The sequence below is a fragment of the Triticum urartu genome, chromosome 5A (genome assembly GCF_056163025.1).
Source record: "Triticum urartu cultivar PI428250 chromosome 5A, HENAU_Tu73, whole genome shotgun sequence".
Classification (NCBI taxonomy): domain Eukaryota; kingdom Viridiplantae; phylum Streptophyta; class Magnoliopsida; order Poales; family Poaceae; genus Triticum; species Triticum urartu.
This window is the reverse complement of record NC_141877.1, coordinates 415976327-416002671: the sequence shown is the minus strand read 5'-3', so window position 1 is coordinate 416002671 and position 26345 is coordinate 415976327. Positions and strand designations below refer to the sequence as shown.

Here is a 26345-nt window from a genome sequence, read left to right as displayed (position 1 = left end):
TGTTGCAATACGTTCATGATTCGCTTATAGTGGGTTGCTTGAGTGACAGAAGCATAAACCCAAGTAAGGGGGTTGTTGCGTATGGGATAAAGGGGACTTGATGCTTTAATGCTATGGTTGGGTTTTACCTTAATGATCTTTAGTAGTTGCGGATGCTTGCTAGAGTTCCAATCATAAGTGCATATGATCCAAGAAGAGAAAGTATGTTAGCTTATGCCTCTCCCTCATATGAAATTGCAATGACGACCACCGGTTTTGTTAACGATTGCCTAGGATAATTCCGCACACCGATCCATCATTATTCCACACTCGCTATTTATAATATTTAGTAGTATATTCTAACTTTTTGATAACAGCACCTACTTTTATGTTTTAGCTCTCTGATATCATGCAAAGTCATCCTCTTCATACCCACAACGTAGTTTTATTTCTCGTTTCTAGTTGGAAGCAAACGTTCGGTGTACGTAGAGTCGTATCAGTGGCAGATAGGGCTTGAGAGAATTTTGATCTTACCTTTAGCTCCTTGTGGGTTCGACACTCCTTACTTATCACTTCCACCATTGGCAATTTCTATGATGATTCCCTGCACTTGGGTATTATCACGGTACTACCGTGCCACCCTGGCACAATACTACCGCGGCTAGAGCGGCTGTAAATTTTTTACATCCGTAAGCCGGTCCGGTACTATCGCAGTGTTGCAAACTATGCTAATTTGTCCTTCCAACTCTCGTGTTTGCTTGTTTCATTTGGTTTTGGCCCTCGTCCTTGCAATAACCCTTCTCGGTTTTCTCGTGTGTGTGTTGTGTGTCATAGGTGGTGGCTCCGGTTCCAATGCCCGGCGCTCGAATCCCAGCCGTGACACAAGCTCAAAGCGCCTGTGCAACCAAGAGGCTCCAGAGGGCTCCAGTGCCCCACAACATAGAACCTAGTCCACAACTACCAAGACCAAGGAGCCAACAATGGGAATGAATGAGATCCCTCAAGCGGAGTTTTTGGTGCGAAGGAAGCTCAACCCTTACGTCAACCCTAGGGAGGTCACAAGGGGAAATGACTTGTTCTGGACCAAGCAACAAAATTTTATCTTCCTGGATGTGATCAAGTCCAAGCAGAACATTTATGTGCCAGTACAGTGGGTTGACATGCATCATATGAAGAAGGAGAGAAACCGGGCATACTTTGGTGAGCCTTTGGACTTGGTGGAGCAATTTGGCATTGAGGAGCTCATCACCTTTCACTTGGATTTTGACCCGAAGATTGTGGCTCGGTTCTTTGCTTCTGTCCACTTTCACACGGATGAGCAGCGGACAATGACTTGGATGACTAATGGGAAGAGGATGTCTGCTAAGTGGAAGGAGTTCATGGATCTGTTGAACGTTCGTGATGAGGGGCTAAATATGCCCGTTGGTGTCCGCCCACATGCCAACCCCGAGTCAGCCAACAAGAACAAGCTTCAACCCTACCTCATTGAGAAGAAGCTTCCCAATGACAAGAAGACTTGGGCGTTGAACCCGTTCCTTGACATCATGCACCGTATCTTCCGCAACACTCTGTTTCCTCACATTGGCGACAAGGACAACTTGCATGCCTATCTTGTGGATATGATGCTCATCTGTGAGAAGGCTGAAAGCACAAGTGCTCCCTGGGTGATTTTGGTAATTAATGTCAACATATCTCTTGTTGGACTAATGCTTTCATCTAGTATGCTTCAGATAAGTTCAAAAATGGAGTTGCATGGACTAGAGGATGTGGAACCCTTTCAAAATGCTAAGGACAAAAGGATTGGCTCAAGCTCAAAGATCAGGACTCTACATTTTTCATTTTAGTGATCCAAGATCACGTTGAGTCCATAGGAAAGCCAATACTATTAAGAGGGGATGAGGTGTTGCTTAATGGCTTGCTTGCTCAAAGTGCTTAGTGATATGCTCCACAGCCCTCAACCACTTTCTCACATCCACATATGTCCCAAACCAAAAGTCAAACTCGGCCCACCAAAATTTTCTATCCAGCGCCACTGAGTTATCTTGACATAGCCACTGCCAGAAACCCTAATCAATTCGGTCTCACCGACATGGGCTTGCAAACTCTCTGTTGCCTATGGCATTAATTTCGGTCTCACCGAAACATGTCATCGGTCCCATCGAGTTTGCTTGGTCAACTCTCTGTTTAGCTTATTACCAAAATCGGTCCCACCGAATTTGTGTAATCGGTCCAACCGAGATGAGGCTCCACCCTAACCCTAGCACATCGGTCCCACCGAGTTGATCAAGTCGGTCCCACCGAAAACCCTAACGGTCACATTATGAACTAAATCGGTCTGACTGAGTTGTATGATTCGGTCCCACCGAGTTTTCTTGGCCAACTCTCTGTTTAGCTTATTACCAAAATCGGTCCCATCTAAATTGTGTAATCGGTCCAACCGGGATGAGGCTCTACCCTAACCCTAGCACATCAGTCCCACCGAGTTGATCAAGTCGGTCCCACCGAAAACCCTAATGGTCACATTATGAACTAAATCGGTCTGGCCGAGTTGTATGATTTGGTCCCACCGAGTTTGGTGATTTGTGTGTAATGATTAGATTTTGTGTGGAGGCTATATATACCCCTCCACCCACTCTTCATTCGTGGAGAGACCCATCAGAACATGCCTACACTTCCAACATGCATTTTCTGAGAGAGAACCACCTACACTTGTGTTGAGGTCAAGATATTTCATTCCAACGACATAAATCTTGTTCTCTAGCCTTCCCCAAGTTTCTTTCCACTCAAATCATCTTTCCACCAAATCCTATACTTTGAGAGAGAGTTGAGTGTTGGGGAGACTATCATTTGAAGCACAAGAGCAAGTTCATCATCAACACACCATTCGTTACCTCTTGGAGAGTGGTGTCTCCTTGATTGGTTAGGTATCACTTAGGAGCCTCCGTCATGATTGTGGAGTTGAACCAAGGAGTTTGTATGGGCAAGGAGATCACCTACTTCGTGAAGATCTACCCTAGTGAGGCAAGTCCTTCGTGGGCGATGGCCATGGTGGGATAGACAAGGTTGCTTCTTCGTGGACCCTTCGTGGGTGGAGCCCTCCGTGGACTCGCGCAACCTTTACCCTTCGTGGGTTGAAGTCTCCATCAACGTGGATGTAACGCCCCAGATATAACTTTCCCAATTTGTACTCCAACTCTTGCCATTTCCGGTGTTAAGTTATATTTATTTCTTGGGTTCGGGTCTTTGTCTCCGTGTGTTGTTGTCTTTGTCATGCATCTCATATCATGTCATCATGTGCATTGCATTTGCATACGTGTTCGTCTTATGCATTCGAGCATTTTCCCCGTTGTCCGTTTTGCATTCCGGCGCTTCGTTCTCCTCCGGTGGTCATTTCTAGCTTTCTTTCGTGTGTGGGGATTAAACGTTTCCGGATTGGACCGAGACTTGCCAAGCGGCCTTGGTTTACTACCGGTAGACCGCCTGTCAAGTTTCGTATCATTTGGACTTCGTTTGATACTCCAACGGTTAACCGAGGGACCGAAAAGGCCTCGTGTGTGTTGCAGCCCAACACCCCCTCCATTTTGGCCCAAAACCCACCAAACTCTGCTCCATCATCTAGAGCGTTCGATCACGATCGCGTGGCCGAAAACCGCACCTCATTTGGACTCTCCTAGCTCCACTTATGCCTATAAATAGCCCCCCCCCCCCGTTTTTCGGATCTCTCCTCCCCCACGAAACCCTAAAATTCCCTCGCGTCGGCCGGACGTGTCCGACCCGACCGGACAACTCGCGCCGCCGCCGCCGACCAATCCAGCGCCGCCACGTGTTACCCTCCGCCGCCAACAGCCGCCGGCCCGCGGAGCCCAAGTTGGGCCCCCGCGCGGCCCGATCCGCCCGCCACCTCCTACCTCGTCCGCCGCCGCCCTCTCCAGCGCCGGTGGCCGGCGCCGCCACGGGCCACTACCGCGCCACCATGGGAGACCTCGCCGCCGCCAACTCTGGCCGCCGCCGCCCCGCCTCTCCGCCGCCTCGCCGCTGCCCCCCGGGCGCCGCGCCGCCCCGCGCCGCCCCGGCCAACCTCGCCCTCGCCGGCGACTTCCCCCGTCTCCGGCCGGCGAACCTCGACTTCCGTGCTCCGGTGGTGAACAGCGTTCCGGCGTTCCTCATAAAGCGTGCACGATCCAGATCTGGATCAGAGAAACCCTAAGGGTTGACTTTTTCCCCTCTCCCCTAATTTTTATGCGATCTTTGACCTGCTGTAACTTTGCATCCGTAGCTCCGTTTTGGACATATTGTATATCAAAATGTTCGTCTCGAAGAGTACATCATTTCTTCCATTGCATCATTTTCATTTGAGCTCATCTTGATGCCCAAAATTCTGTGAGAAGGAGGCTTCATGAGTCAATTGTCAGATCTGCTAGTTCATCTTAGACTTTTGTCATTTTTGCCATGATTATTGTGTGCATGCTATGCCTGTGAGTCCTTCATATGCTTTGTTAAGGATTTTGTCTTCTTTCCAGAGGTGCAACCCATGCATTTTTAGGATGTGTGTGGTGAATTGTGCAAGCTTGCAAAGTGAGGCACCCGGTAAATCTGTTTTCAGGGACTTGGTAGTTTTCACTAAGTCTGGGATTATTTAGTTCATGATGCCATATGTTCAGCTTGTTTCCTAGTGATCCGTGCCGCTTTTGAGGATGATCAGTAAAGGAGTTTTGTTAATCTTGTTATGCTCTATCCATCCATGTCTTTGTTTGCAATTATGGAGCACCCTATCTTGAGTCAATCGAGCTCAACTTTTGCTTCGTTGTGAATCTCGGAAGATCGTCAACTTGTTTGCGATTTTGCCGATGTTATTGTAGTTGATCCGTGCATGCTATGCCATTGTTCTTGCCATGTCTAGCTTGCATTTTATGCCTTCTTAATGGATGTATGCTTGCCTTACCATGACTTGCGCCGTAGTGAGTGCATCGAGCTCGTTGACATGCCTTCGTGAGTTATATTTCAGCATGTCTCAGTTTTGACTAAGTCTGAAAACTGATTGTGTTTTAGCTATGTTCGTGTGCCCGCTAGTATATTTTGTGAACCCTTTTGGCCCCAGGTCACTTTGGGTCTTTTGTTAAGCTTGTTGATTAGCTCCTTGACATGTTCTTACTTGTCTTAATCAGGTCATGCATCATTTTGTTTTTATGCTCCGAAGAGGGCTTCGTGATCTGAAATTTCAGACTAGTGTTAATTTCACAAAGTCTGAAATCTGTTTTGCATTTGCGTTTTTGCCATGCTTGTTTGAACCTCATAATGGATGAATTGGCTGTGGCTCAGTGCTAGTCTTTTGTGAAGCATCTTGTGTGCATCCCTGCCATGTATTTTGTTGTCATGCTTGGTGGCTGTAGCATGTTCATTTCATTACATTTAGATGCCTACTTGCTGTAAATCACAGACCGGTGTCATATCTTAAAACGCTTGCCATTTCCAAACCGTAACTCCGATTCCGGCGTTCTTTATATCGTTTTCAAGCGATTTCATCTCATCTTTCCAGTGGCACACTTGGTTTTACAAGTTGAGGCCAGTTTCATGCATTTCCTGTCACATCTTGCATTTTGCATCCCGCATCGCATCCCGCATAGCATACCATCATTGCATCTTATTGTTTGAGTTTGCACGTGGTTGATTGTATCCTTGTTGCTTGTTGTCTTGTTTGGGTAGAGCCGGGAGACGAGTTTGCTAATGAGGAGCCCGTTGAGTTTGCTTTTGAGGATCCAGTCAACTCTGACAGCTTTGCAGGCAAGATGATCATACCCTCGAAATCACTACTATCTTTGCTATGCTAGTTTGCTCGCTCTTTTGCTATGCCAATGCTACGATGCCTACCTTTTGCTTGTCAGCCTCCCAAATTTCCATGTCAACCTCTAACCCATCATTGTCCTAGCAAACCGTTGATTGTCTATGTTACCGCTTTGCTCAGCCCCTCTTATAGCGTTGCTAGTTGCAGGTGAAGATTGGAGCCGTTCCTGGTTGGAACATTTATTTACTTGTTGGGATATCATTATATTGCCACGTTATCTTAATGCATCTATATACTTGGTAAAGGGTGGAAGGCTCGGCCTCTCGCCTAGTGTTTTGTTCCACTCTTGCCGCCCTAGTTTCCGTCATATCGGTGTTATGTTTCCGGATTTTGCGTTCCTTACGCGGTTGGGTTATAATGGGAACCCCTTGATATTTCGCCTTGATTAAAGCTTTTCCAGCAATGCCCAACATTGGTTTTACCATTCGCCACCTAGCCTTTTCTTTCCCTTGGGTTCTGCAGACTCAAGGGTCATCTTATTTTAACCCCCCCCCCCCCCGGGCCAGTGCTCCTCCGAGTGTTGGTCCACCTGTCAGCTACCGGTGACCACCAGGGGCAACTCTGAGCTGGCCTACCCATACGTAGGACAATCTGAGTGTGCCCTGAGAAAGAGATATGTGCAGCTCCTATCGGGATTTATCGGCACATTCGGGCGGTGTTGCTGGTCTTGTTTTATCCTGTCGAAGTGTCTTGAGTTACCGAGATACCGAGTCTGATCGGAACATCTTGGGAGGAGGTCTATTCCTTCGTTGACCGTGAGAGCTTGTCATGGGCTAAGTTGGGACTCCCCTGCAGGGATTGAACTTTCGAAAGCCGTACCCGCGGTTATGGGCAGATGGGAATTTGTTAATGTCCGGTTATAGATAACTTGAACCTTAATTAATTAAAATGAATCAACTGAGTGTGTTACCGTGATGGCCTCTTCTCGGCGGAGTCCGGGAAGTGGACACGGTGTTGGAGTAATGTTTGCGCAGGTTGTTCCTCTAGATTCTCGCTCGTGCTTCGCTTGCTCTTCTCGCTCTCTTTTGCGAATAAGTTAGCCACCATATATGCTAGTCGCTTGCTGTAGCTCCACATATATTTGCCTACCCTTCCTACAAGCTTAAATAGTCTTGATCGCGAGGGTGCGAGATTGCTGAGTCCCTGTGGCTCACAGATACTATAACTCCAGATGTAGGTCCAGGTGATTCCGCTCCAGGTGACGAGTATGAGCTCAAGTGGGAGTTCGACGAAGACTCTCAGCGATACTATGTTTCCTTTCCCGATGATCAGTAGTGGTGCCCAGTTGGGGGTGATTGGGACCGTGTCGCATGTTGGGTTCTCTTTTATTTTGGCGCCGTAGTCGGGCCATGAGTGTTTTGGATGATGTAATGTTATTTATGTTCTTGATTGACGTGGCGAGTGTAAGCCAACTATATTCTTCCCTTTTATTATTACATTACATGGGATGTTTGTGAAGATTGCCTAACTTGCGACATATGCCTTCAATGCGATTATGTCTCTAAGTCGTGCCTCGACACGTGGGAGCTATAGTCGCATCGAGGGTGTTATAAGTTGGTATCAGAGCCATCCCCGACCTTAGGAGCCCCATTGCTTGATCGTTTTTAGTGGCCGAGTTGTGTCTAGAAAAATGTTTTGAGTCATTTAGGAATTATATATCGGAGAGATTAGGAATTATTTTTACTTCCCAGTCTCCTCATCGCTCTAGTAAGGCTTCCTGACGTAGAGTTTTGACTCTTCTCTTCTCAAATTTCACTAAAAAAAATTTAGGATCACGCGAGTATCTTGGAATCGTTCCGATGGCTTATGATGAGAACATTGTCTTGGTGCCTCCTGTCAGGGGTTTAGTGGAAGTGTCCCGGTGAGTTGAGCTCTAAGGTGTTGTCATCATAATTTTATCGTTGCAATTCTGGAATACTTGAGATATGTTCGCCGACATCGAAAATCTCTTTTATGCAGTTCGTTGGTGAGATAACCTCGACGCCACCCAGTATTGGGGCGGGAGTTCGGGAGTATCGCCATAACTTGTATAACGGATGCTTTTAGAAGGTTGAGGTAGATGGTTTCCGAAGTTTTCTTGATTATGTGTTGAAGGATGGATACAGCTGGATGTAGGATTTGCTAGTTTGGGTGAGATATTATGCTTCCCCTGTATCCCCAACACCTGATTGCATAACTGGAAAGGTTCAGGAGTTTCATAGGTGGAAATTCTAGTAGCTCTAGTTCTTCTTCCACGGATATTGGTTTGAGATTGGGATTTCTTACCGATTATTCGTTCTTGATCCGTACCTTGTTGATTTATTTCTCTACCTTAATTCTACGTGGCTTCTCAATTTATGGACATGTGACCATTTCAAGAGGAATGCATTCATTCATTTTGTTCGGATGTGAAGACTATATGTTGCAATTTTCATTCCGTTGGATTCAGCTTCAATATTTTTTCTGTCAATGTGCTAATGGTGGTCAACCTCTTTAGGATGGCTCCTCCAACGCGCATGACTCCGAATCCTGATCCGCCACCACCTCCACCTCCTCCGGAGGCATGGAAAGCTGTGATGGCCGCAACCAATGCAAACACACAGTTGATCATGCAAATTCTTCAAGAGCGCAATCAAGGCAGTCAAGGGAATCAAGACAACAATCAGAGTCACTTTGCTACACTCAACCAGTTCCTTGCCAACGGGCCAAAGACTTTCAGCAATTGTGTTGAGGCAACCGATGCTGACTATTGGCTTGTGGATCTGTGTAAGCATTTCGAGTGCAGTAACGTCAGGCCTGAGGACTTTGTGAAGTTCGCTTCCTTCCAACTAAAAGATCAAGCTGCAGAATGGTTCCAGTAGTACAAGGATTCCAGAGGTGGACGTGTTATCACTTGGGATGATTTCCATCGAGATTTCCGAGCTCATCATATTCCCCAGAGCGTGGTTCAAAGCAAGCGTGAGGAATTCCGCAATCTGAAGCAAGGCTCTTTGTCTATCTATGACTACAACAAGTTGTTCCAGAAGCTTGCCCGCTTTGCAAAGCAGGACGTGCCTGATGAGAAGAGCATGATATACCAGTTCAGGGGTGGTCTCAGAGAAGATATCCAGCTCGCTCTTGTTCTCTTTGAGCCCTTGAGATACGGCGAGTTCTACAACATGGCACTGAAGCAAGAGGCTGCTCAGTTGAGGTGTGATGCTTCCAGGAAGCGAGTCAGAGATGCTACTCCTTCTTCCTCTACTCAAGTGGCCAAGCAGCAGAAGTTTTGGCTTCCTCCTCCTCCGTTCCGTCCGCCGTATCAGCAGAAGAGCAAAGGTGGCAGTGGTTCTTCCCACCCACCCAACCCTGGCTTTCAGAACAAGACTTCGTCTCAAGCTCCAAGATCGAGTGCTCCGTATCACCGTCCGCTTTCAGAGGTCACGTGCAACAAGTGCCAACAGAAGGGTCACTATGCCAACAAGTGTCTCAACCAGAGGCATCTTCCTCCTCCTCCTGTCAGATCGGCAAGTACAGCTGTGGTCAAGCATAATCCCAAGCATGCCAAGGTCAATTTGATGAATGCAGCTCAGGCAGAGGACTCGTCAGATGTGATCATGGGTAACCTTCCTGTTAATGATATTCCAGCTAAAGTTCTTTTTGACACTGGTGCATCGCATTGCTTCATCTCGAGACCGTTTACAAATAGGCATGAATTGGTTTCGCAAGTTTTGCCTAGTCCTTTAGCAGTTGTCTCTCCCGGTAAGCGCATGCAGGCTAACTCCATCGTTCCGGATGTTTCTATCACTTTGGGTGACTACAAGTTCTTGGCTTCTCCTACGGTTCTCGGTGACTCAGATATTGATCTTATTCTCGGAATGGATTGGCTTTCTAAGCATAAGGCTTAGCTTGATTGTGCAGCCAGGCAGATTCAATTGACTCATTCGTCTGAGGATGTAATTGTCTTTGCCGCTCGGGATAATACCATTCGTCTGTTTTCTCTCAATGAGAAGGGTGAATTGGATGCCATCTCTCAAATTCCAGTCGTTTGCGAATATCAAGACGTCTTTCCAGAAGAGCTCCCAGGAATGCCTCCGCACCGGCCAGTTGAATTCGTTATTGAACTTGAGCCTGGCACGGAACCTGTGTGCAAGCGTCCTTACAAGTTCGGACCTGAAGAGTTGAAGGAGGTGAAGAAACAACTCGATGAGCAAGAAAGAATGGGTCTCATCCGGCCTAGTTCTTCTCCATGGGGTTGTGGTGTTCTTTTTGTGAAGAAGAAGGATGGAACGGACCGACTTTGTGTTGATTACCGTCCAGTGAACAAGAAGACCATCAAGAACAAATACCCACTTCCCAACATCAATGAGCTGTTCGAACAACTCAAAGGTGCCCAAGTATTCTCCATGCTTGATCTCCGTATGGGTTATCACCAGATTCGCATTCGTGAAGAAGGTATTCCCAAGACAGCATTCAGAATAAGCTTTGGTTCATATGAATACATTGTCATGTCTTTTGGCCTCGCCAACGCTCCTCCGACGTTCTCTCGCATGATGAACTTCATCTTCAACGCCTACACCAATGACTTCGTTTTGGTCTATCTCGACGACATTCTGGTTTTCTCGAAGAACAAGGAAGATCATGCCAAGCATTTGCGTTTGGTTCTTGATAAGCTCAGAGAACATCAGTTCTATGCCAAGTTCTCCAATTGTGAATTTTGGCTCGATGAGGTTCTTTATCTTGGCCATATCATCTCTGCCAAGGGCATTTCCGTGAATCCTGAGAAGGTGTCCGCAATAGTGAATTGGGAACCTCCTCAGAACATGAAGCAACTCCGCAGTTTTCTCGGTCTCGCAAGCTATTGCTGAAGATTCGTTGAGAACTTTTCCAAGATCGCGAAGCCTCTCTCAAATCTTCTTCAGAAGCACGTCAAGTACGTTTGGTCTCCGGAGTGTGATATTGCTTTCAACACTTTGAAAGAGAAGTTGATCACTGCTCCAGTTCTGACTCCGCCTGATGAATCCAAGCCGTACGAGGTCTTTTGTGATGCCTCTCTCCAAGGTCTTGGCGCAGTATTGATGCAAGAGAAGAAAGTTGTTGCTTATACATCTCGCCAGTTGAAGCCTAATGAGAAGAACTACCCCACTCATGATCTTGAGTTGGCGGCAGTTGTGCATGCTCTTTTGACTTGGAGACATCTTCTATTGGGAAGAAAAGTGGACATTTTCACTGATCACAAGAGTCTCAAGTACATCTTCAGTCAGCCTAATCTCAACCTCAGGCAAACTCGATGGGTCGAAATGATTCAAGAGTATAATCCGAGTATCGAGTATAGTCCAGGCAAGGCCAATGTGATTGCTGACGCTTTGAGAAGGAAAGCGTATTGCAACAGTCTGATTCTTAAGCCTTATCAACCCGAGCTTTGTGAAGCTTTCCGCAAACTGAATCTGCAAGTTGTTCCTCAAGGTTTCCTCGCCAACCTTCAAGTCTCTCCTACCTTAGAAGACCAGATTCGCCAAGCCCAGCTTCTTGATGCTATGGTGAAAAAGGTGAAGATTGGGATCGCCAAGAGTCAGTCCAAGTACAAGTGCTACCGCCTTGATGACAAGGACACTCTCTTCTTCGAGGATCGAATTGTTGTACCCAAAGGTGACCTTCGTAAAGTGATCATGAACGAGGCTCACAATTTTCTCCTCTCCATCCACCCTGGGAGCACGAAGATGTATCAGGACCTCAAGCAAGCTTATTGGTGGACTCGAATGAAGCGCGAGATCGCTCAATTCGTGAATGAATGTGATGTCTGCAGAAAAGTGAAGGCAGAACACCAAAGGCCAGCAGGTCTCCTCCAACCTCTTGCCATTCCAGAATGGAAGTTTGACCACATTGAAATGGACTTCGTGACTGGGTTTCCAAAGTCCAAGCGTGGCAATGATGCTATATTCGTTGTCATCGACAAACTCACCAAAGTGGCTCACTTTCTGCCTATCAAAGAGTCGATCACTGCAGCTCAATTAGCAGAACTCTATACCTCTCGCATTGTCTCTCTGCACGGTATTCCTCAAGTGATATCTTCAGACCGTGGCAGCATCTTTACCTCCAAGTTTTGGGATTCTTTTCAGAAGGCCATGGGCACGAACATCCGCTTCAGCACAGCTTTCCATCCTCAAACAAGCGGTCAAGTCGAGCATGTCAACCAGATTCTTGAAGATATGCTCAGGGCTTGTGTGATCTCCTTCGGCATGAAGTGGGAGGATTGTCTTCCTTATGCTGAATTCTCATACAACAACAGTTTTCAAGCAAGTTCGGGCAAGGCCCCTTTTGAAATTCTGTATGGCAGGAAGTGCCGTACCCCTCTCAACTGGTCTGAAACCGGTGAACGTCAGCTTTTGGGTAATGACCTAATCACAGAAGCAGAAAAAATGTGCAAAGTCATTCGTGATAACCTCAAAGCAGCCCAATCCCGCCAGAAGAGCTACTACGATAGTAAGCACCGTGATTTGGCTTTCGAGATCGGAGATCATGTTTACCTACGCGTCTCTCCTATGAAGGGTACTCGTCGCTTCGGTATCAAAGGGAAGCTTGCCCCTAGATACGTGGGACCTTTCAAGATTGTCAGCAAGAGAGGCGACCTCGCCTATCAACTCGAGCTTCCTTCAAACTTTGTAAATGTTCATGATGTGTTCCATGTCTCTCAGCTTCGAAAGTGCTTCAAGACTCCTGACCGCACCGTCAACTTCGAGGACATTGAGCTCCAAGAAGATCTCTCTTATCGTGAGCACCCAGTTGCTATTCTTGAAGAGACTGAACGCAAGACTCGCAACAAGTCAATCAAATTTCTCAAAGTCAAGTGGTCGCACCATTCCGACCGTGAAGCTACCTGGGAACGCGAGGATCACCTCCGTTCTGAGTACCCGGAGTTCTTTCAGTCCTAGATCTCGGGACGAGATCTTTTCGTAGTGGTGGAGTGTTGTAACGCCCCAGATATAACTTTCCCAATTTGTACTCCAACTCTTGCCGTTTCCGGCGTTAAGTTATATTTATTTCTCGGGTTCGGGTCTTTGTCTCCATGTGTTGTTGTCTTTGTCATGCATCTCATATCATGTCATCATGTGCATTGCATTTGCATACGTGTTCGTCTTATGCATTCGAGCATTTTCCCCGTTGTCCGTTTTGCATTCCGGCGCTTCGTTCTCCTCCGGTGGTCATTTCTAGCTTTCTTTGTGTGTGGGGATTAAACATTTCCGGATTGGACCGAGACTTGCCAAGCGGCCTTGGTTTACTACCGGTAGACCGCCTGTCAAGTTTCGTATCATTTGGACTGCGTTTGATACTCCAACGGTTAACCGAGGGACCGAAAAGGCCTCGTGTGTGTTGCAGCCCAACACCCCTCCATTTTGGCCCAAAACCCACCAAACTCTGCTCCATCATCTAGAGCATTCGATCATGATCGCGTGGCCGAAAACCGCACCTCATTTGGACTCTCCTAGCTCCACTTATGCCTATAAATAGCCCCCCCCCCCCCGTTTTTCGGATCTCTCCTCCCCCACGAAACCCTAAAATTCCCTCGCGCCGGCCGGACGTGTGCGACCCGGTCGGACAACTCGCGCCGCCGCCGCCGACCAACCCAGCACCGCCACGTGTCGCCCTCCGCCGCCAACAGCCGCCGGCCCGCGGAGCCCAAGTCGGGCCCCCGCGCGGCCCGATCCGCCCGCCGCCTCCTACCTCGTCCGCCGCCGCCCTCTCCAGCGCCGGTGGCCGGCGCCGCTATGGGCCACTACCGTGCCACCGCGTGCGACCTCGCCGCCGCCAACTCCGGCCGCCGGCGCCCCGCCTCTCCGCCGCCTCGCCGCTGCCGCCCGGGCACCGCGCCGCCCCGGCCATCCTCGCCCTCGCCGGCGACTTCCCCCGTCTCCGGCCGGCGAACCTCGACTTCCGTGCTCCGGTGGTGAACAGCGTTCTGGCGTTCCTCGTAAAGCGTGCACGATCCAGATCTGGATCTGAGAAACCCTAAGGGTTGACTTTTTCCCCTCTCCCCCTAATTTTTATGCGACCTTTGACCTACAGTAACTTTGCATCCGTAGCTCCGTTTTGGACATATTGTATATTAAAATGTTCGTCTCGAAGAGTAAATCATTTCATTCCATTGCATCATTTTCATTTGAGCTCATCTTGATGCCCAAAATGCTGTTAGAAGGAGGCTTCGTGAGTTAATTGTTGGATCTGCTAGTTCATCTTAGACTTTTGTCATTTTTGCCATGATTATTGTATGCATGCTATGCCTGTGAGTCCTCATATGTTTTGTTAAGGATTTTGTCTTCTTTCCAGAGGTGCAACCCATGCATTTTTAGGATGTGTGTGGTGACTTGTGCAAGCTTGCAAAGTGAGGCATCCGGTAAATCTGTTTTCAGGGACTTAGTAGTTTTCACTAAGTCTGGGATTATTTAGTTCATGATGCCATATGTTCAGCTTGTTTCCTAGTGATCCGTGCCTCTTTTGAGGATGATCAGTAAAGGAGTTTTGTTAATCTTGTTATGCTCTATCCATCCATGTCTTTTTTTCAATTATGGAGCAACCTAGGTTGAGTCAATCGAGCTCTACTTTTGCTTCGTTGTGAATCTGGGCAGATCGTCAACTTGTTTGCGATTTTGCCGATGTTATTGTAGTTGATCCGTGCATGCTATGCCATTGTTCTTACCATGTCTAGCTTGCATTGTATGCCTTCTTAATGGATGTATGCTTGCCTTGCCATTACTTGCACCGTAGTGAGTGCATCGAGCTCGTTGACATGCCTTCGTGAGTTATATTTCAGCATGTCTCAGTTTTCACCAAGTCTGAAAACTGATTGTGTTTTAGCTATGTTCGTGTGCCCGTTAGTATATTTTGTGAACCCTTTTGGCCCCAGGTCACTTTGGGTCTTTTTTTAAGCTTGTTAAGTAGCTCCATGACATGTTCTTACTTGTCTTAATCAGGTCATGCATCATGTTTTTTTGCTGCTCCGAAGAGGGCTTCGTGATCTGAAATTTCAGACTAGTGTTAATTTCACAAAGTCTGAAATCTGTTTTGCATTTGCGTTTTTGCCATGCTTGTTTGAACCTCATAATGGATGAATTGGCCGTGGCTCAGTGCTAGTCTTTTGTGAAGCATCTTGTGTGCATCCCTGCCATGTATTTTGTTGTCATGCTTGGTGGCTGTAGCATGTTCATTTCATTGCATTTAGATGCCTACTTGCTATAAATCGCAGACCGGTGTCATCTTAAAACGCTTGCCATTTCCAAACCGTAACTCCGATTCCGGCGTTCTTTATATCGTTTTCAAGCGATTTCATCTCATCTTTCCAGTGGCACACTTGGTTTTCCAAGTTGAGGCGAGGTTCATGCATTTCCTGTCACATCTTGCATTTTGCATCTCGCATCGCATCCCGCATAGCATACCATCATTGCATCTTATTGTTTGAGTTTGCACGTGGTTGATTGTATCCTTGTTGCTTGTTGTCTTGTTTGGGTAGAGCCGGGAGACGAGTTTGCTAATGAGGAGCCCGTTGAGTTTGCTTTTGAGGATCCAGTCAACTCTGACAGCTTTGCAGGCAAGATGATCATACCCTCGAAATCACTACTATCTTTGCTATGCTAGTTTGCTCGCTCTTTTGCTATGCCAATGTTACGATGCCTACCTTTTGCTTGTCAGCCTCCCAAACTGCCATGTCAACCTCTAACCCACCATTGTCCTAGCAAACCGTTGATTGGCTATGTTACCGCTTTGCTCAGCCCCTCTTATAGCGTTGCTAGTTGCAGGTGAAGATTGGAGCCGTTCCTGGTTGGAACATTTATTTACTTGTTGGGATATCATTATATTGCCACGTTATCTTAATGCATCTATATACTTGGTAAAGGGTGGAAGGCTCGGCCTCTCGCCTAGTGTTTTGTTCCACTCTTGCCGCCCTAGTTTCCGTCATATCGGTGTTATGTTTCCGGATTTTGCGTTCCTTACGCGGTTGGGTTATAATGGGAACCCCTTGATATTTCGCCTTGATTAAAGCTTTTCCAGCAATGCCCAACATTGGTTTTACCATTCGCCACCTAGCCTTTTCTTTCCCTTGGGTTCTGCAGACTCAAGGGTCATCTTATTTTAACCCCCCCCCCCGGGCCAGTGCTCCTCCGAGTGTTGGTCCACCTGTCAGCTACCGGTGACCACCAGGGGCAACTCTGGGCTGGCCTACCCATACCTAGGACAATCTGAGTGTGCCCTGAGAAAGAGATATGTGCAGCTCCTATCGGGATTTGTCGGCACATTCGGGCGGTGTTGCTGGTCTTGTTTTATCCTGTCGAAGTGTCTTGAGTTACCGAGATACCGAGTCTGATCGGAACATCTTGGGAGGAGGTCTATTCCTTCGTTGACCGTGAGAGCTTGTCATGGGCTAAGTTGGTACTCCCCTGCAGGGATTGAACTTTCGAAAGCCGTACCCGCGGTTATGGGCAGATGGGAATTTGTTAATGTCCGGTTATAGATAACTTGAACCTTAATTAATTAAAATGAATCAACTGAGTGTGTTACCGTGATGGCCTCTTCTCGGCGGAGTCCGGGAAGTGGACACGGTGTTGGAGTAATGTTTGCGCAGGTTGTTCCTCTAGATTCTCGCTCGTGCTTCGCTTGCTCTTCTCGCTCTCTTTTGCGAATAAGTTAGCCACCATATATGCTAGTCGCTTGCTGCAGCTCCACATATATTTGCCTACCCTTCCTACAAGCTTAAATAGTCTTGATCGCGAGGGTGCGAGATTGCTGAGTCCCTGTGGCTCACAGATATTATAACTCCAGATGCAGGTCCAGGTGATTCCGCTCCAGGTGATGAGTATGAGCTCAAGTGGGAGTTCGACGAAGACTCTCAGCGATACTATGTTTCCTTTCCCGATGATCAGTAGTGGTGCCCAGTTGGGGGTGATTGGGACCGTGTCGCATGCTGGGTTCTCTTTTATTTGGCACCATAGTCGGGCCATGAGTGTTTTGGATGATGTAATGTTATTTATGTTCTTGATTGACGTGGCAAGTGTAAGCCAACTATATTCTTCCCTTTTATTATTACATTACATGGGATGTTTGTGAAGATTGCCTAACTTGCGACATATGCCTTCAATGCGATTATGTCTCTAAGTCGTGCCTCGACACGTGGGAGCTATAGTCGCATCGAGGGTGTTATAGTGGATGTACGATAGCACCACCTATCGGAACCACGCCAAAAATCTCTGTGTCTCCAATTGCGTTTGCACACTCCAATCCCATCCCTTTACATTCTTGCAACTTGCATGATTTACTTTCCGCTGCTCATATACTCTTGTCATGCTTGCTTCATATCTATTGTGAATGTTCATACTTGTGCCAAAACTCCACTTCAACTTAAAGAAATTAAAAACTGCAACTTTTCTTGCTAAGAGTCTATTCACCCCCCTCTAGACACCTCTTCTCTATCCTACAATTGGTATCAGAGCATTGGTCTCCATTGCTTTGGTTTAAACACCTTTGGAGGAAGAATGATGAGTCTATGTTGAGGAATCTTAGACGTAGAGTGCCTATTCTTGATGGAGAGTATTTTCATGAGTGGAAAAATGAGGTGCTTGAGATCTTCAATGAGTATCATTTGACCAAGTACATTACTACTCCTTATGCTCGCATTGTTGACCCTTTGCATCCTACCCTTGATGAGTCTATTGACGTGATCCGTAATGTTAGAACGGTCAATTTAATCACTAGAGGTTTGCCTAGAAACTTGCTTGCTAGCTTGCCTACTCTTGATTGTGCCTACACTATATGGAGATTTCTTGAGGAACGATTCCCAAATTATTCCTTGAAAATTCTAGATAAGATTCTTCACAAGTCTATTGCCTTGAGTAAGATGAGTTCCAATGATCCCAAGTTTGGTGATTACTTATTTGAGCTTACTAATCTTACGAGTGCAAAAGGAGATGTTGGAATTATTAGCAATATCATTTCCGAAGTCATTAGAATCCATAGAGATGAACATTGTTACAGTCATACTTCTAATGAATTACCCTCTTTAGGAGTTGATCCATCACATGATGATGTTGAACATGGATACTATGATGAGGATGATGATAGTGACTATGATCTTGATGATGCGATGAAACACTTTGGTCTTATGGCTAATCTTCGCGGCTACATGGCTGGAGGAAAGGAATGGGTCCTTGATAGTGGATGTACTGATCATATGACCAGAGACAAAGATATGTTTCGTGAGCTTGCTGAAAACAACGGCCCTCGAAAGTATGTCACTTTCGGTGATAACTCAAAGGGTAAGGTGGTTGGCCTTGGTAAGGTGGCCATCTCACATGATAGCTCTATACAAAATGTTATGTTCGTTGAATCTCTTGGCTACAATTTACTTTCCGTATCTAGACTTGCTGACTTTGGTTTCAATGTCCTGTTTACTGAAGTAGATTGCCAAGTGTTTCTTAGAGATAACCATAAAATGGTCTTTATCGGTATACGTAGAGGTGATCTTTACATTGTTGATTTCACTAAAAAGGCTCAACCTAGAACTTGCTTAATTGCTAAAACTTCTAAAGGCTGGTTGTGGCATAGAAGGCTAGGTCATGTGGGCATGCGAAATCTTGATAAGCTTATTAAAGGTGATCATATCCTTGGAGTAAAAGATGTTATATTTGACATGGATAGACTTTCTAGTGCTTGTCAAGCAGGAAAACAAGTTGGAGGAAGTCACCCCGTGAAGAACATTATGACCACGAGAAGACCGCTCGAGCTACTTCATATGGATCTTTTTGGTCCCAATGCCTACAAAAGTCTCGGTGGTAACTCATTTGGTCTGGTTATAGTTGATGATTTTTCAAGATTTACGTGGGTGTTCTTTCTTGATGATAAATCACAGGTCCAAAAGATCTTCAAGAACTTTGCTAGGAAGGCCCAAAATCAATTTGAAGTGAAGATCAAGAAGGTTCGCAACGACAACGAAACGGAGTTCAAGAACGCAAATGTGGATACCTTTCTTGACGAAGAAGGAATCTCACATGAGTTCTCGGCTACTTACACGCCTCAACAAAATGGAGTCGTTGAGAGGAAGAACCGAACTCTTATTGAGATGGCAAGAACGATGCTTGATGAGTACAAGACTCCAAAACACTTTTGGGCAGAAGCGGTTGAGACAGCTTGTCATGCAACAAATCGCTTGTATCTTCACAAGCTACTCAGCAATACGGCATACGAGCTCCTCACCGGTAACAAACCCCAAGTTGGATACTTTCGAGTATTTGGCTCAAAGTGCTACATTCTTGATAAGCATTGTCGTTCTAAATTTGCTCCTAAATCTCATGAAGGTTTCCTACTTGGTTATGGCTCAAACTCTCACACTTACCGGGTCTACAACAATTTCATCCGAAAGGTTGAAGAGACGGTAGATGTGAAGTTTGATGAATCTAACGGCCCGCAAGTAGAGAAATTGCCAATTGATGTAGGAGACAAAGACCCTTCGGAAGCAATTCAAGACTTATCTATCGGCAAGATTCGTCCAACGGAGGTGAAGGAGAGTACCTCGTCCATCCAAGTGGAAGCTTCCACCTCACGACAAGGTGAACCAATAGTTGACTTGGAAGCATCCACGAGTGGGACACACCAAAACGAAGAAAACAAGGACGTACACCAAGATGAACATCATCAACCTCCTTCTCCACCATGACAAGAGAACGGCAACATCAACAATGAAGAAGGCCAAGAAGAAGAAGAACAAGATGAAGAAGATGTTCCACCCCGACCCAAGCAAAAGCTTCCACGAGTTCGAGCAAGAGTCGCCAAAGACCATCCCGTCGAGCAAATCTACAATGATATCCAAACCAGGAGAATCACTCGCTCTAAAACTCGTTTGGCTAGCTTTTGTGAACATTATTCATTCATCTCTAGCATTGAACCTATGAAGGTTGAAGAATCATTGGAAGATCCAGATTGGATAAATGCCATGCATGAAGAGCTACACAACTTTGAGATAAATCAAGTGTGGACATTGGTCGAGAAGCCCGACAACAACCACAACATCATCGGTACCAAATGGGTGTTTCGCAACAAGCAAGATGAAGATGGTCAAGTTGTCCGCAACAAAGCTCGTCTAGTCGCCCAAGGCTACACTCAAGTCAAAGGTATGGACTACGGTGAGACATATGCCCCCGTTGCTAGACTTGAGTCCATCCGCATCTTACTTGCCTATGCTAATCACCATGATATCACTTTATACCAAATGGACATTAAAAGTGCTTTTCTAAACGGTGAAATTGACGAGGAAGTTTATGTTAAACAACCTCCCGGCTTTGTCAATCCTAAGAAACCCGATCATGTTTACAAACTTCACAAAGCCCTTTATGGTCTTAAACAAGCTCCTAGAGCGTGGTATAAATGCTTGACCAAGTTCCTTATTGAAAAAGGCTTTGAAATTGGAAAAATAGATTCTACTCTTTTTACTAAAAGGGTTAATGGTGAGTTATTTGTATGCCAAATTTATGTTGATGATATCATATTTGGCTCAACTAACCCTCATTTTAGTGAGAAGTCTCGAAAGCTAATGTCGGAGAAGTTTGAGATGTCTATGATGAGTGAACTCAAGTTCTTTCTTGGTTTGCAAATCAAGCAAACTAAGGAAGGCACCTTTGTCTCTCAAACAAATTACACCAAGGACTTATTCAAGAAGTTCAACATGCAAGAAAGCAAAGGTATGAAAACTCCCATGCCTACTAGTGGACATCTTGACTTGACTAAGTATGGTGAACCGGTTGATCAAAAAGTTTACCGCTCTATGATCGGTTCATTGTTATATCTATGTGCCTCTCGTCCCGATATTATACTAAGTGTGTGCATGTGTGCACGATATCAAGCGGCCCCCAAAGAATGTCATCTTAAGGCTGTGAAAAGGATAGTGAGATATTTAATACATACACCAAATTTTGGCATTTGGTATCCTAAGAGGTCGTATTTTGATCTTGTTGGCTATTCCGACTCGGACTATGCCGGAGACAAGGTTGATAGAAAGTCCACTTCGGGTACTTGTCAATTTCTTGGTAGATCTCTTATGTCTTGGTCTTCCAAGAAACAAAACTCGGTATCCTTATCCACCGCCGAAGCGGAATACATTGTCGCCGGTTCATGTTGTGCTCAATTACTTTGGATGACCCAAACTCTTAAAGATTATGGGATCAATGTGAAACATGTTCCATTGCTTTGTGACAATGAGAGTGCTATTAAGATTGCTCACAATCCCGTGCAACATTCTTGAACTAAGTATATTTAAGTTCATCATCATTTCATTCGAGATCATGTTGCTAAAGGGGACATTGATCTTAAGCATGTTCGTACCGATAAGCAATTGGTGGATATATTCACGAAACCGCTCGATGAGAAAGTCTTTTGCCGTTTGAGAGGTGAATTGAACATCATTGATGCTTTAAACTTGGAATAGAAACTCCATTTGGATACATGCAAGGCATGAATCTATGACAAATCCTTGATATTTCTCTTATGATGATATTCATATGTCTTGGATATATTTGCACCCTTGCATGTTATCTAACCCTTGTAGGTACTTGGATGAATCTAAATCTATGAGATAGCAACCCACTCACATCTTGAGCGATCTCTACATCACCAAGTCTCTACAATACGGTGGTTGATGACAAGGAAGCACGAAACCCTTCAACATATCCTTTGACAAATTATATGTATCAAATTTCATGATTGTCATTTTGGATACACAAGTGCTCTTACTTGCAAAACTAACCCATGTAGGTAGATGAACTCAACTCCAAGTGGTGCTCCCAACCATTCTTGTGCTACATCAACCTTGAGCACCCCACGCAAGTTCAACTACATGATCAAGATCAACACCACCACCCAAGGTATGTCATTCCATCTTAGAGAAGCTTTACCTCAAGACATAGGTCAAAGCAACTCAATAAGATGTGAATACATCAAATGCTTAAACGAAAAATGGTAACCCCATTTTGAGCTTAAACGATGAGTATGACTTACGTTCAAGTGTTCTTACTTAACTCCTCAGTCAATATACTCTAACATAGGTGACTTTGTCACCGCCCAATTCTAGATGAAGTTCTCTAGTGTTTCCTTGAGTTTTCGCAAACTTCATCTAGATTTTCTTTTCTTTCCCTGCATCCAATTCATTGCAAATCCTTCAGTTAATTCCTTGCAAATCTTTGTGAGATCTTATTTGCCTAGTGAGCTGACGTGACAAGTGTTCTCTCTATGTTGAACTCGGTCATACCGATCTGTTGCTTTCGGTCACACCGAACCAATTTGGTACCACCGAAGACTACAACTCGGTATCACCGATTTCACTGCAGAGAAGACAATTTGCCATATGTTCCTGTAGTTTTATTCCAGCTCCACTCAATGATTCTTGTCCTCTACCAGCATCACTTTCTATATCAAAGGGGGAGAGAGATCTCAAGGACCAAACCTCTTGACTCACACTCCAGAAGATCCCTTCTTGGAAATTGATGTCAAAGGGGGAGAGAGATCACCTCAAAGCTTATTCTCTTCAAAGGGAGAGAGAGAGAGAGAAAGGGAGAGAGATATAATCTCATCAAAGGCCCCAGATGCTTGGTGTTCAAGAAGAGAGAAGTCACATGTCTTTGAGAGGAGAAAGACATGTCTATGTTATGTTTATGTTTATGATCTGTTTCGCTCTGATTTTGTTTCCCTACGTTCTCCCATTATCCAATACAAGATTCAGGGGGAGAAAGACTGCTGGGGAAGGAAATCTTTGAATTCATTGCATATCTTTACCTTTTGGGGACATGTCTACATCAAATAGAGTACTCAGTACGCACTCTCTACATGTCATCCCAGTCTTGGTACTCTTGTGGTTTCTTTTGGTTGCTCTGACTTGTAGATGTACCTGTGTTATCTAACCTTGTTTACTCAGGTTCATCTCCTTCTAAGCCAACTCAAGACCACAACGTAAGTATATGCATCACACTCATGTGCATGAGCATTTCTTGCTGATGTACATATTGTTTGCAAGAAAGACTCATGATCATGTAGGTACATTTCCTATATTCACATCTTTTGCTTTGATGCATATAGCCAAGATACATGTAACATATTACTTACTCTGTCATGCTTATGCATTCACATGCTTTTAAATTCCATATTTACATGATTGCATACATATAGGGGGAGCCTATGCATGTTACATGTCTTTCCAAACCTTTACTTGCTATTCTCTATATCTTTATCTAAAGCTTTGATGTATGTTGCCATCAATTACCAAAAAGGGGGAGATTTAAAGAACAAGTGCTCCCTGGGTGATTTTGGTAATTAATGTCAACATATCTCTGGTTGGACTAATGCTTTCATCTAGTATGCTTCAGATAAGTTCAACAATGGAGTGGCATGGACTAGAGGATGTGGAACCCTTTCAAAATGCTAAGGACAAAAGGATTGGCTCAAGCTCAAAGCTCAGGACTCTGCATTTTTCATTTTAGTGATCCAACATCACATTGAGTCCATAGGAAAGCCAACACTATTAAGAGGGGATGAGGTGTTGCTTAATGGCTTGCTTGCTCAAAGTGCTTAGTGATATGCTCCACAACCCTTAACCACTTTCTCACATCCACATATGTCCCAAACCAAAAGTAAAACTCGGCCCCACCGAAATTTTCTATCCAGCGCCACGGAGTTCTCTTGACATAGACACTGCCAGAAACCCTAATCATTTCGGTCTCACCGATGGGATCTCGGTCTCATTGAGATGGGCTTGCAAACTCTCTGTTGCCTATTGCATTAATTTCGGTCTCACCGAAACATGTCATCGGTCCCACCGAGTTTGCTTAGACAACTCTCTATTTAGCTTATTACCAAAATTGGTCCCACCGAATTTGTGTAATCGGTCCAACCGAGATGAGGCTCTACCCTAAACCTAGCACATCGGTCCCACCGAAAACCCTAACGGTCACATTATGAACTAAATCGGTCTGACCGAGTTCTATGATTCGGTCCCACCGAGTTTGCTTGGCCAACTCTCTGTTTAGCTTATTACCAAAATCGGTCCCACCGAATTTGTGTAATCAGTCCAACTGAGATGACGCTCTACCCTAACCCTAGCACATCGGTCCCACCGAGTTGATCAAGTCGGTCCCACCAAAAACCCTAACGGTCACATTATGAACTAAATCGGTCTGACCGAGTTGTATGATTCGGTCCCACCGAGTTTGGTGATTTGTGTGTAACGGTTAGATTTTGTGTGGAGGCTATATATACCCCTCCACCAACTCTTCATTTCTGGAGAGATCCATCAGAACATGCCTACACTTCCAACATACATTTTCTGAGAGAGAACCACCTACACTTGTGTTGAGGTCAAGATATTCCATTCCAACCACATAATCTTGATCTCTAGCCTTCCCCAAGTTGCTTTCCACTCAAATCATCTTTCCACCAAAATCCTATCCTTTGAGAGAGAGAGAGAGAGAGTTGACTGTTGGGGAGACTATCATTTGAAGCACAAGAGCAAGGAGTTCATCATCAACACACCATTTGTTACCTCTTGGAGAGTGGTGTCTCCTAGATTGGTTAGGTGTCACTTGGGAGCCTCTGTCAAGATTGTGGAGTTGAACCAAGGAGTTTGTACGGGCAAGGAGATCGCCTACTTCATGAAGATCTACCCTAGTGAGGCAAGTCCTTCGTGGGCAATGTCCATGGTGGGATAGACAAGGTTACTTCTTCGTGGACCCTTCGTGGGTGGAGCCCTCCATGGACTCGCGCAACCGTTACCCTTCGTGGGTTGAAGCCTCCATCAACGTGGATGTACGATAGCACCACCTATCGGAACCACGCCAAAAATCTCCGTGTCTCCAATTGCGTTTGCACACTCCAACCCTATCCCTTTACATTCTTGCAACTTGCATGATTTACTTTCCGTTGCTCATATACTCTTATCATGCTTGCTTGATATGTATTATGAATGTTCATACTTGTGCCAAAGCTCCACTTCAACTTAAAGAAATTAAAAACTGCAACATTTCTTGCTAAGAATCCATTCACCCCCCTCTAGACATCTCTTCTCGATCCTACAAAGGCGCGTCTCCAACAGACGGCTCCACTTGATGTTTCTCATACCATGAGGTGTGAGCTGCAGTTTGATGTGTTCAACCGTAAGGTGCCCATCTATGGACCTTACCTGTTTTTCTTGATCTCGAAGATTTGGGAGAAGCTTTTCCCGGATGAAGACTTTCATGCTCCCGACTGGACCCGCCATGAGCCTATCAAGCTACGCATCAAGATCCAGTGGGCTAACACCACCACCCGGGCTGAGGCTGTTAGGATGGTTGTGGATGAGGATGAGATTGAGGAGGAGGGGGTGGCCGAGGACAGCTCTGAGGGATACACTCCTCCCTATTTTGAGCCAACTTGGGCCAAGAAGCTCAAGGCCAATATGACGGATCTTTTCTGCATGCAGGCCAAGGGTCAGTACCAGGCCCATGTGAACGCCAAGATGGCTCGTCATCGCGACAAGGCCATCATGAGGCAGGTTGGCCTTGAGGTCCAGTGTGGCTCTGAGGAGCGGATCACAGATGAGGAGCAGTGGACCAGACATCACTGCCGGTGGAGCGAGTCAAAGGAGGAGACTGGTATTCCTTCTACATTCCGTGCTACAGAGGAGTCTCTGGACGATGAGCATGATTGGTGATGCCTTGGAGTTCCGCCACCACCTGTGTCGTAGGTGTCCTCTCTGCCTTTTTGGTGTCTCGATGCCAAAAGGGGAGAGAGTGTAGGATTTGCGAGTCTTGTGCCATGTGTTTCGCTTTGCTTTCGTTCTGTTGAACCTTTGTTTGCTTTGGTTTGTTGGTCTGTGCTCGTGTGAGACCAGAAGACTATCATATGGTGTAAGACATATGTCCTCTGCTTATATTACTGTCTTATCCTATTATCTAGTAGATTGTGAGCCTATTATGTCTTGTGTCGTTTACTTCATGCTCTCACCTATATCTTGCCTTCATGCTTAGTGTTATTCATATTGTTGCAAGAAATGCCTTGTTTATAAAATATAAGGGGAGTGTTGATCCTAGTATGTGTGTCGTGCAGTACAAAGCATGTCTATAGCGTGCACACATCTAGGGGGAGCATGTCTATATTTTATAGATGTTGGGTTTGCTTATGTTTCATTTTATATCCCTACGTGCAAATCCCGTATTGTCATCAATCCACCAAAAAGGGGGAGATTGTAAGGTCATATTTCTCCTTAAGTGGTTTTGGTGATTGATGACAATGCATTTGCGGACTAATCGTGTGCATTGAGCGTTTCAGATATCTCATGTCTAGGCACAAGACGATTCGGTGTCCCTCGGAGCCTATCGAAGATGGCGTTTCCCTATGGTTCTTTTCAGTGGATTTGAGTCGTAGGAAAGCCGTACTATTAAGAGGGGGTCTGCTTCGGAAAGGTTAGGGTGGAATCATCACGTGCACATCTATTCCTTTGCACCACCTTTCCTTGCTTCTTTGGAGCACCGGTTGTTCCCCTTGTCGCTGCGAAGATGAAGGCATCCTA

General features: G+C 45.6%; 1 protein-coding gene across 1 annotated transcript; it reads left to right on the top strand.

The window, feature by feature from the left end:
• Positions 1 to 1139: 1139 nt before the first annotated feature.
• On the top strand, positions 1140 to 25487 carry LOC147971670 (uncharacterized). Its single transcript, XM_087524066.1, has 2 exons — positions 1140 to 1634; positions 24891 to 25487. The coding sequence occupies exons 1-2, from the start codon at positions 1140 to 1142 to the stop codon at positions 25485 to 25487; spliced, it is 1092 nt and encodes a 363-aa protein (XP_087380192.1).
• Positions 25488 to 26345: the final 858 nt, after the last annotated feature.

Coding starts and splice junctions, on each gene's coding strand:
- LOC147971670 (XM_087524066.1), top strand. CDS start 1,140: ATGCATCATATGAAGAAGGAGAGAAACCGGGCATACTTTGGTGAGCCT. Junction 1,635..24,890: donor AGAAGGCTGAAAGCACAAGT/GCTCCCTGGGTG, acceptor CGTCTCCAACAG/ACGGCTCCACTTGATGTTTC.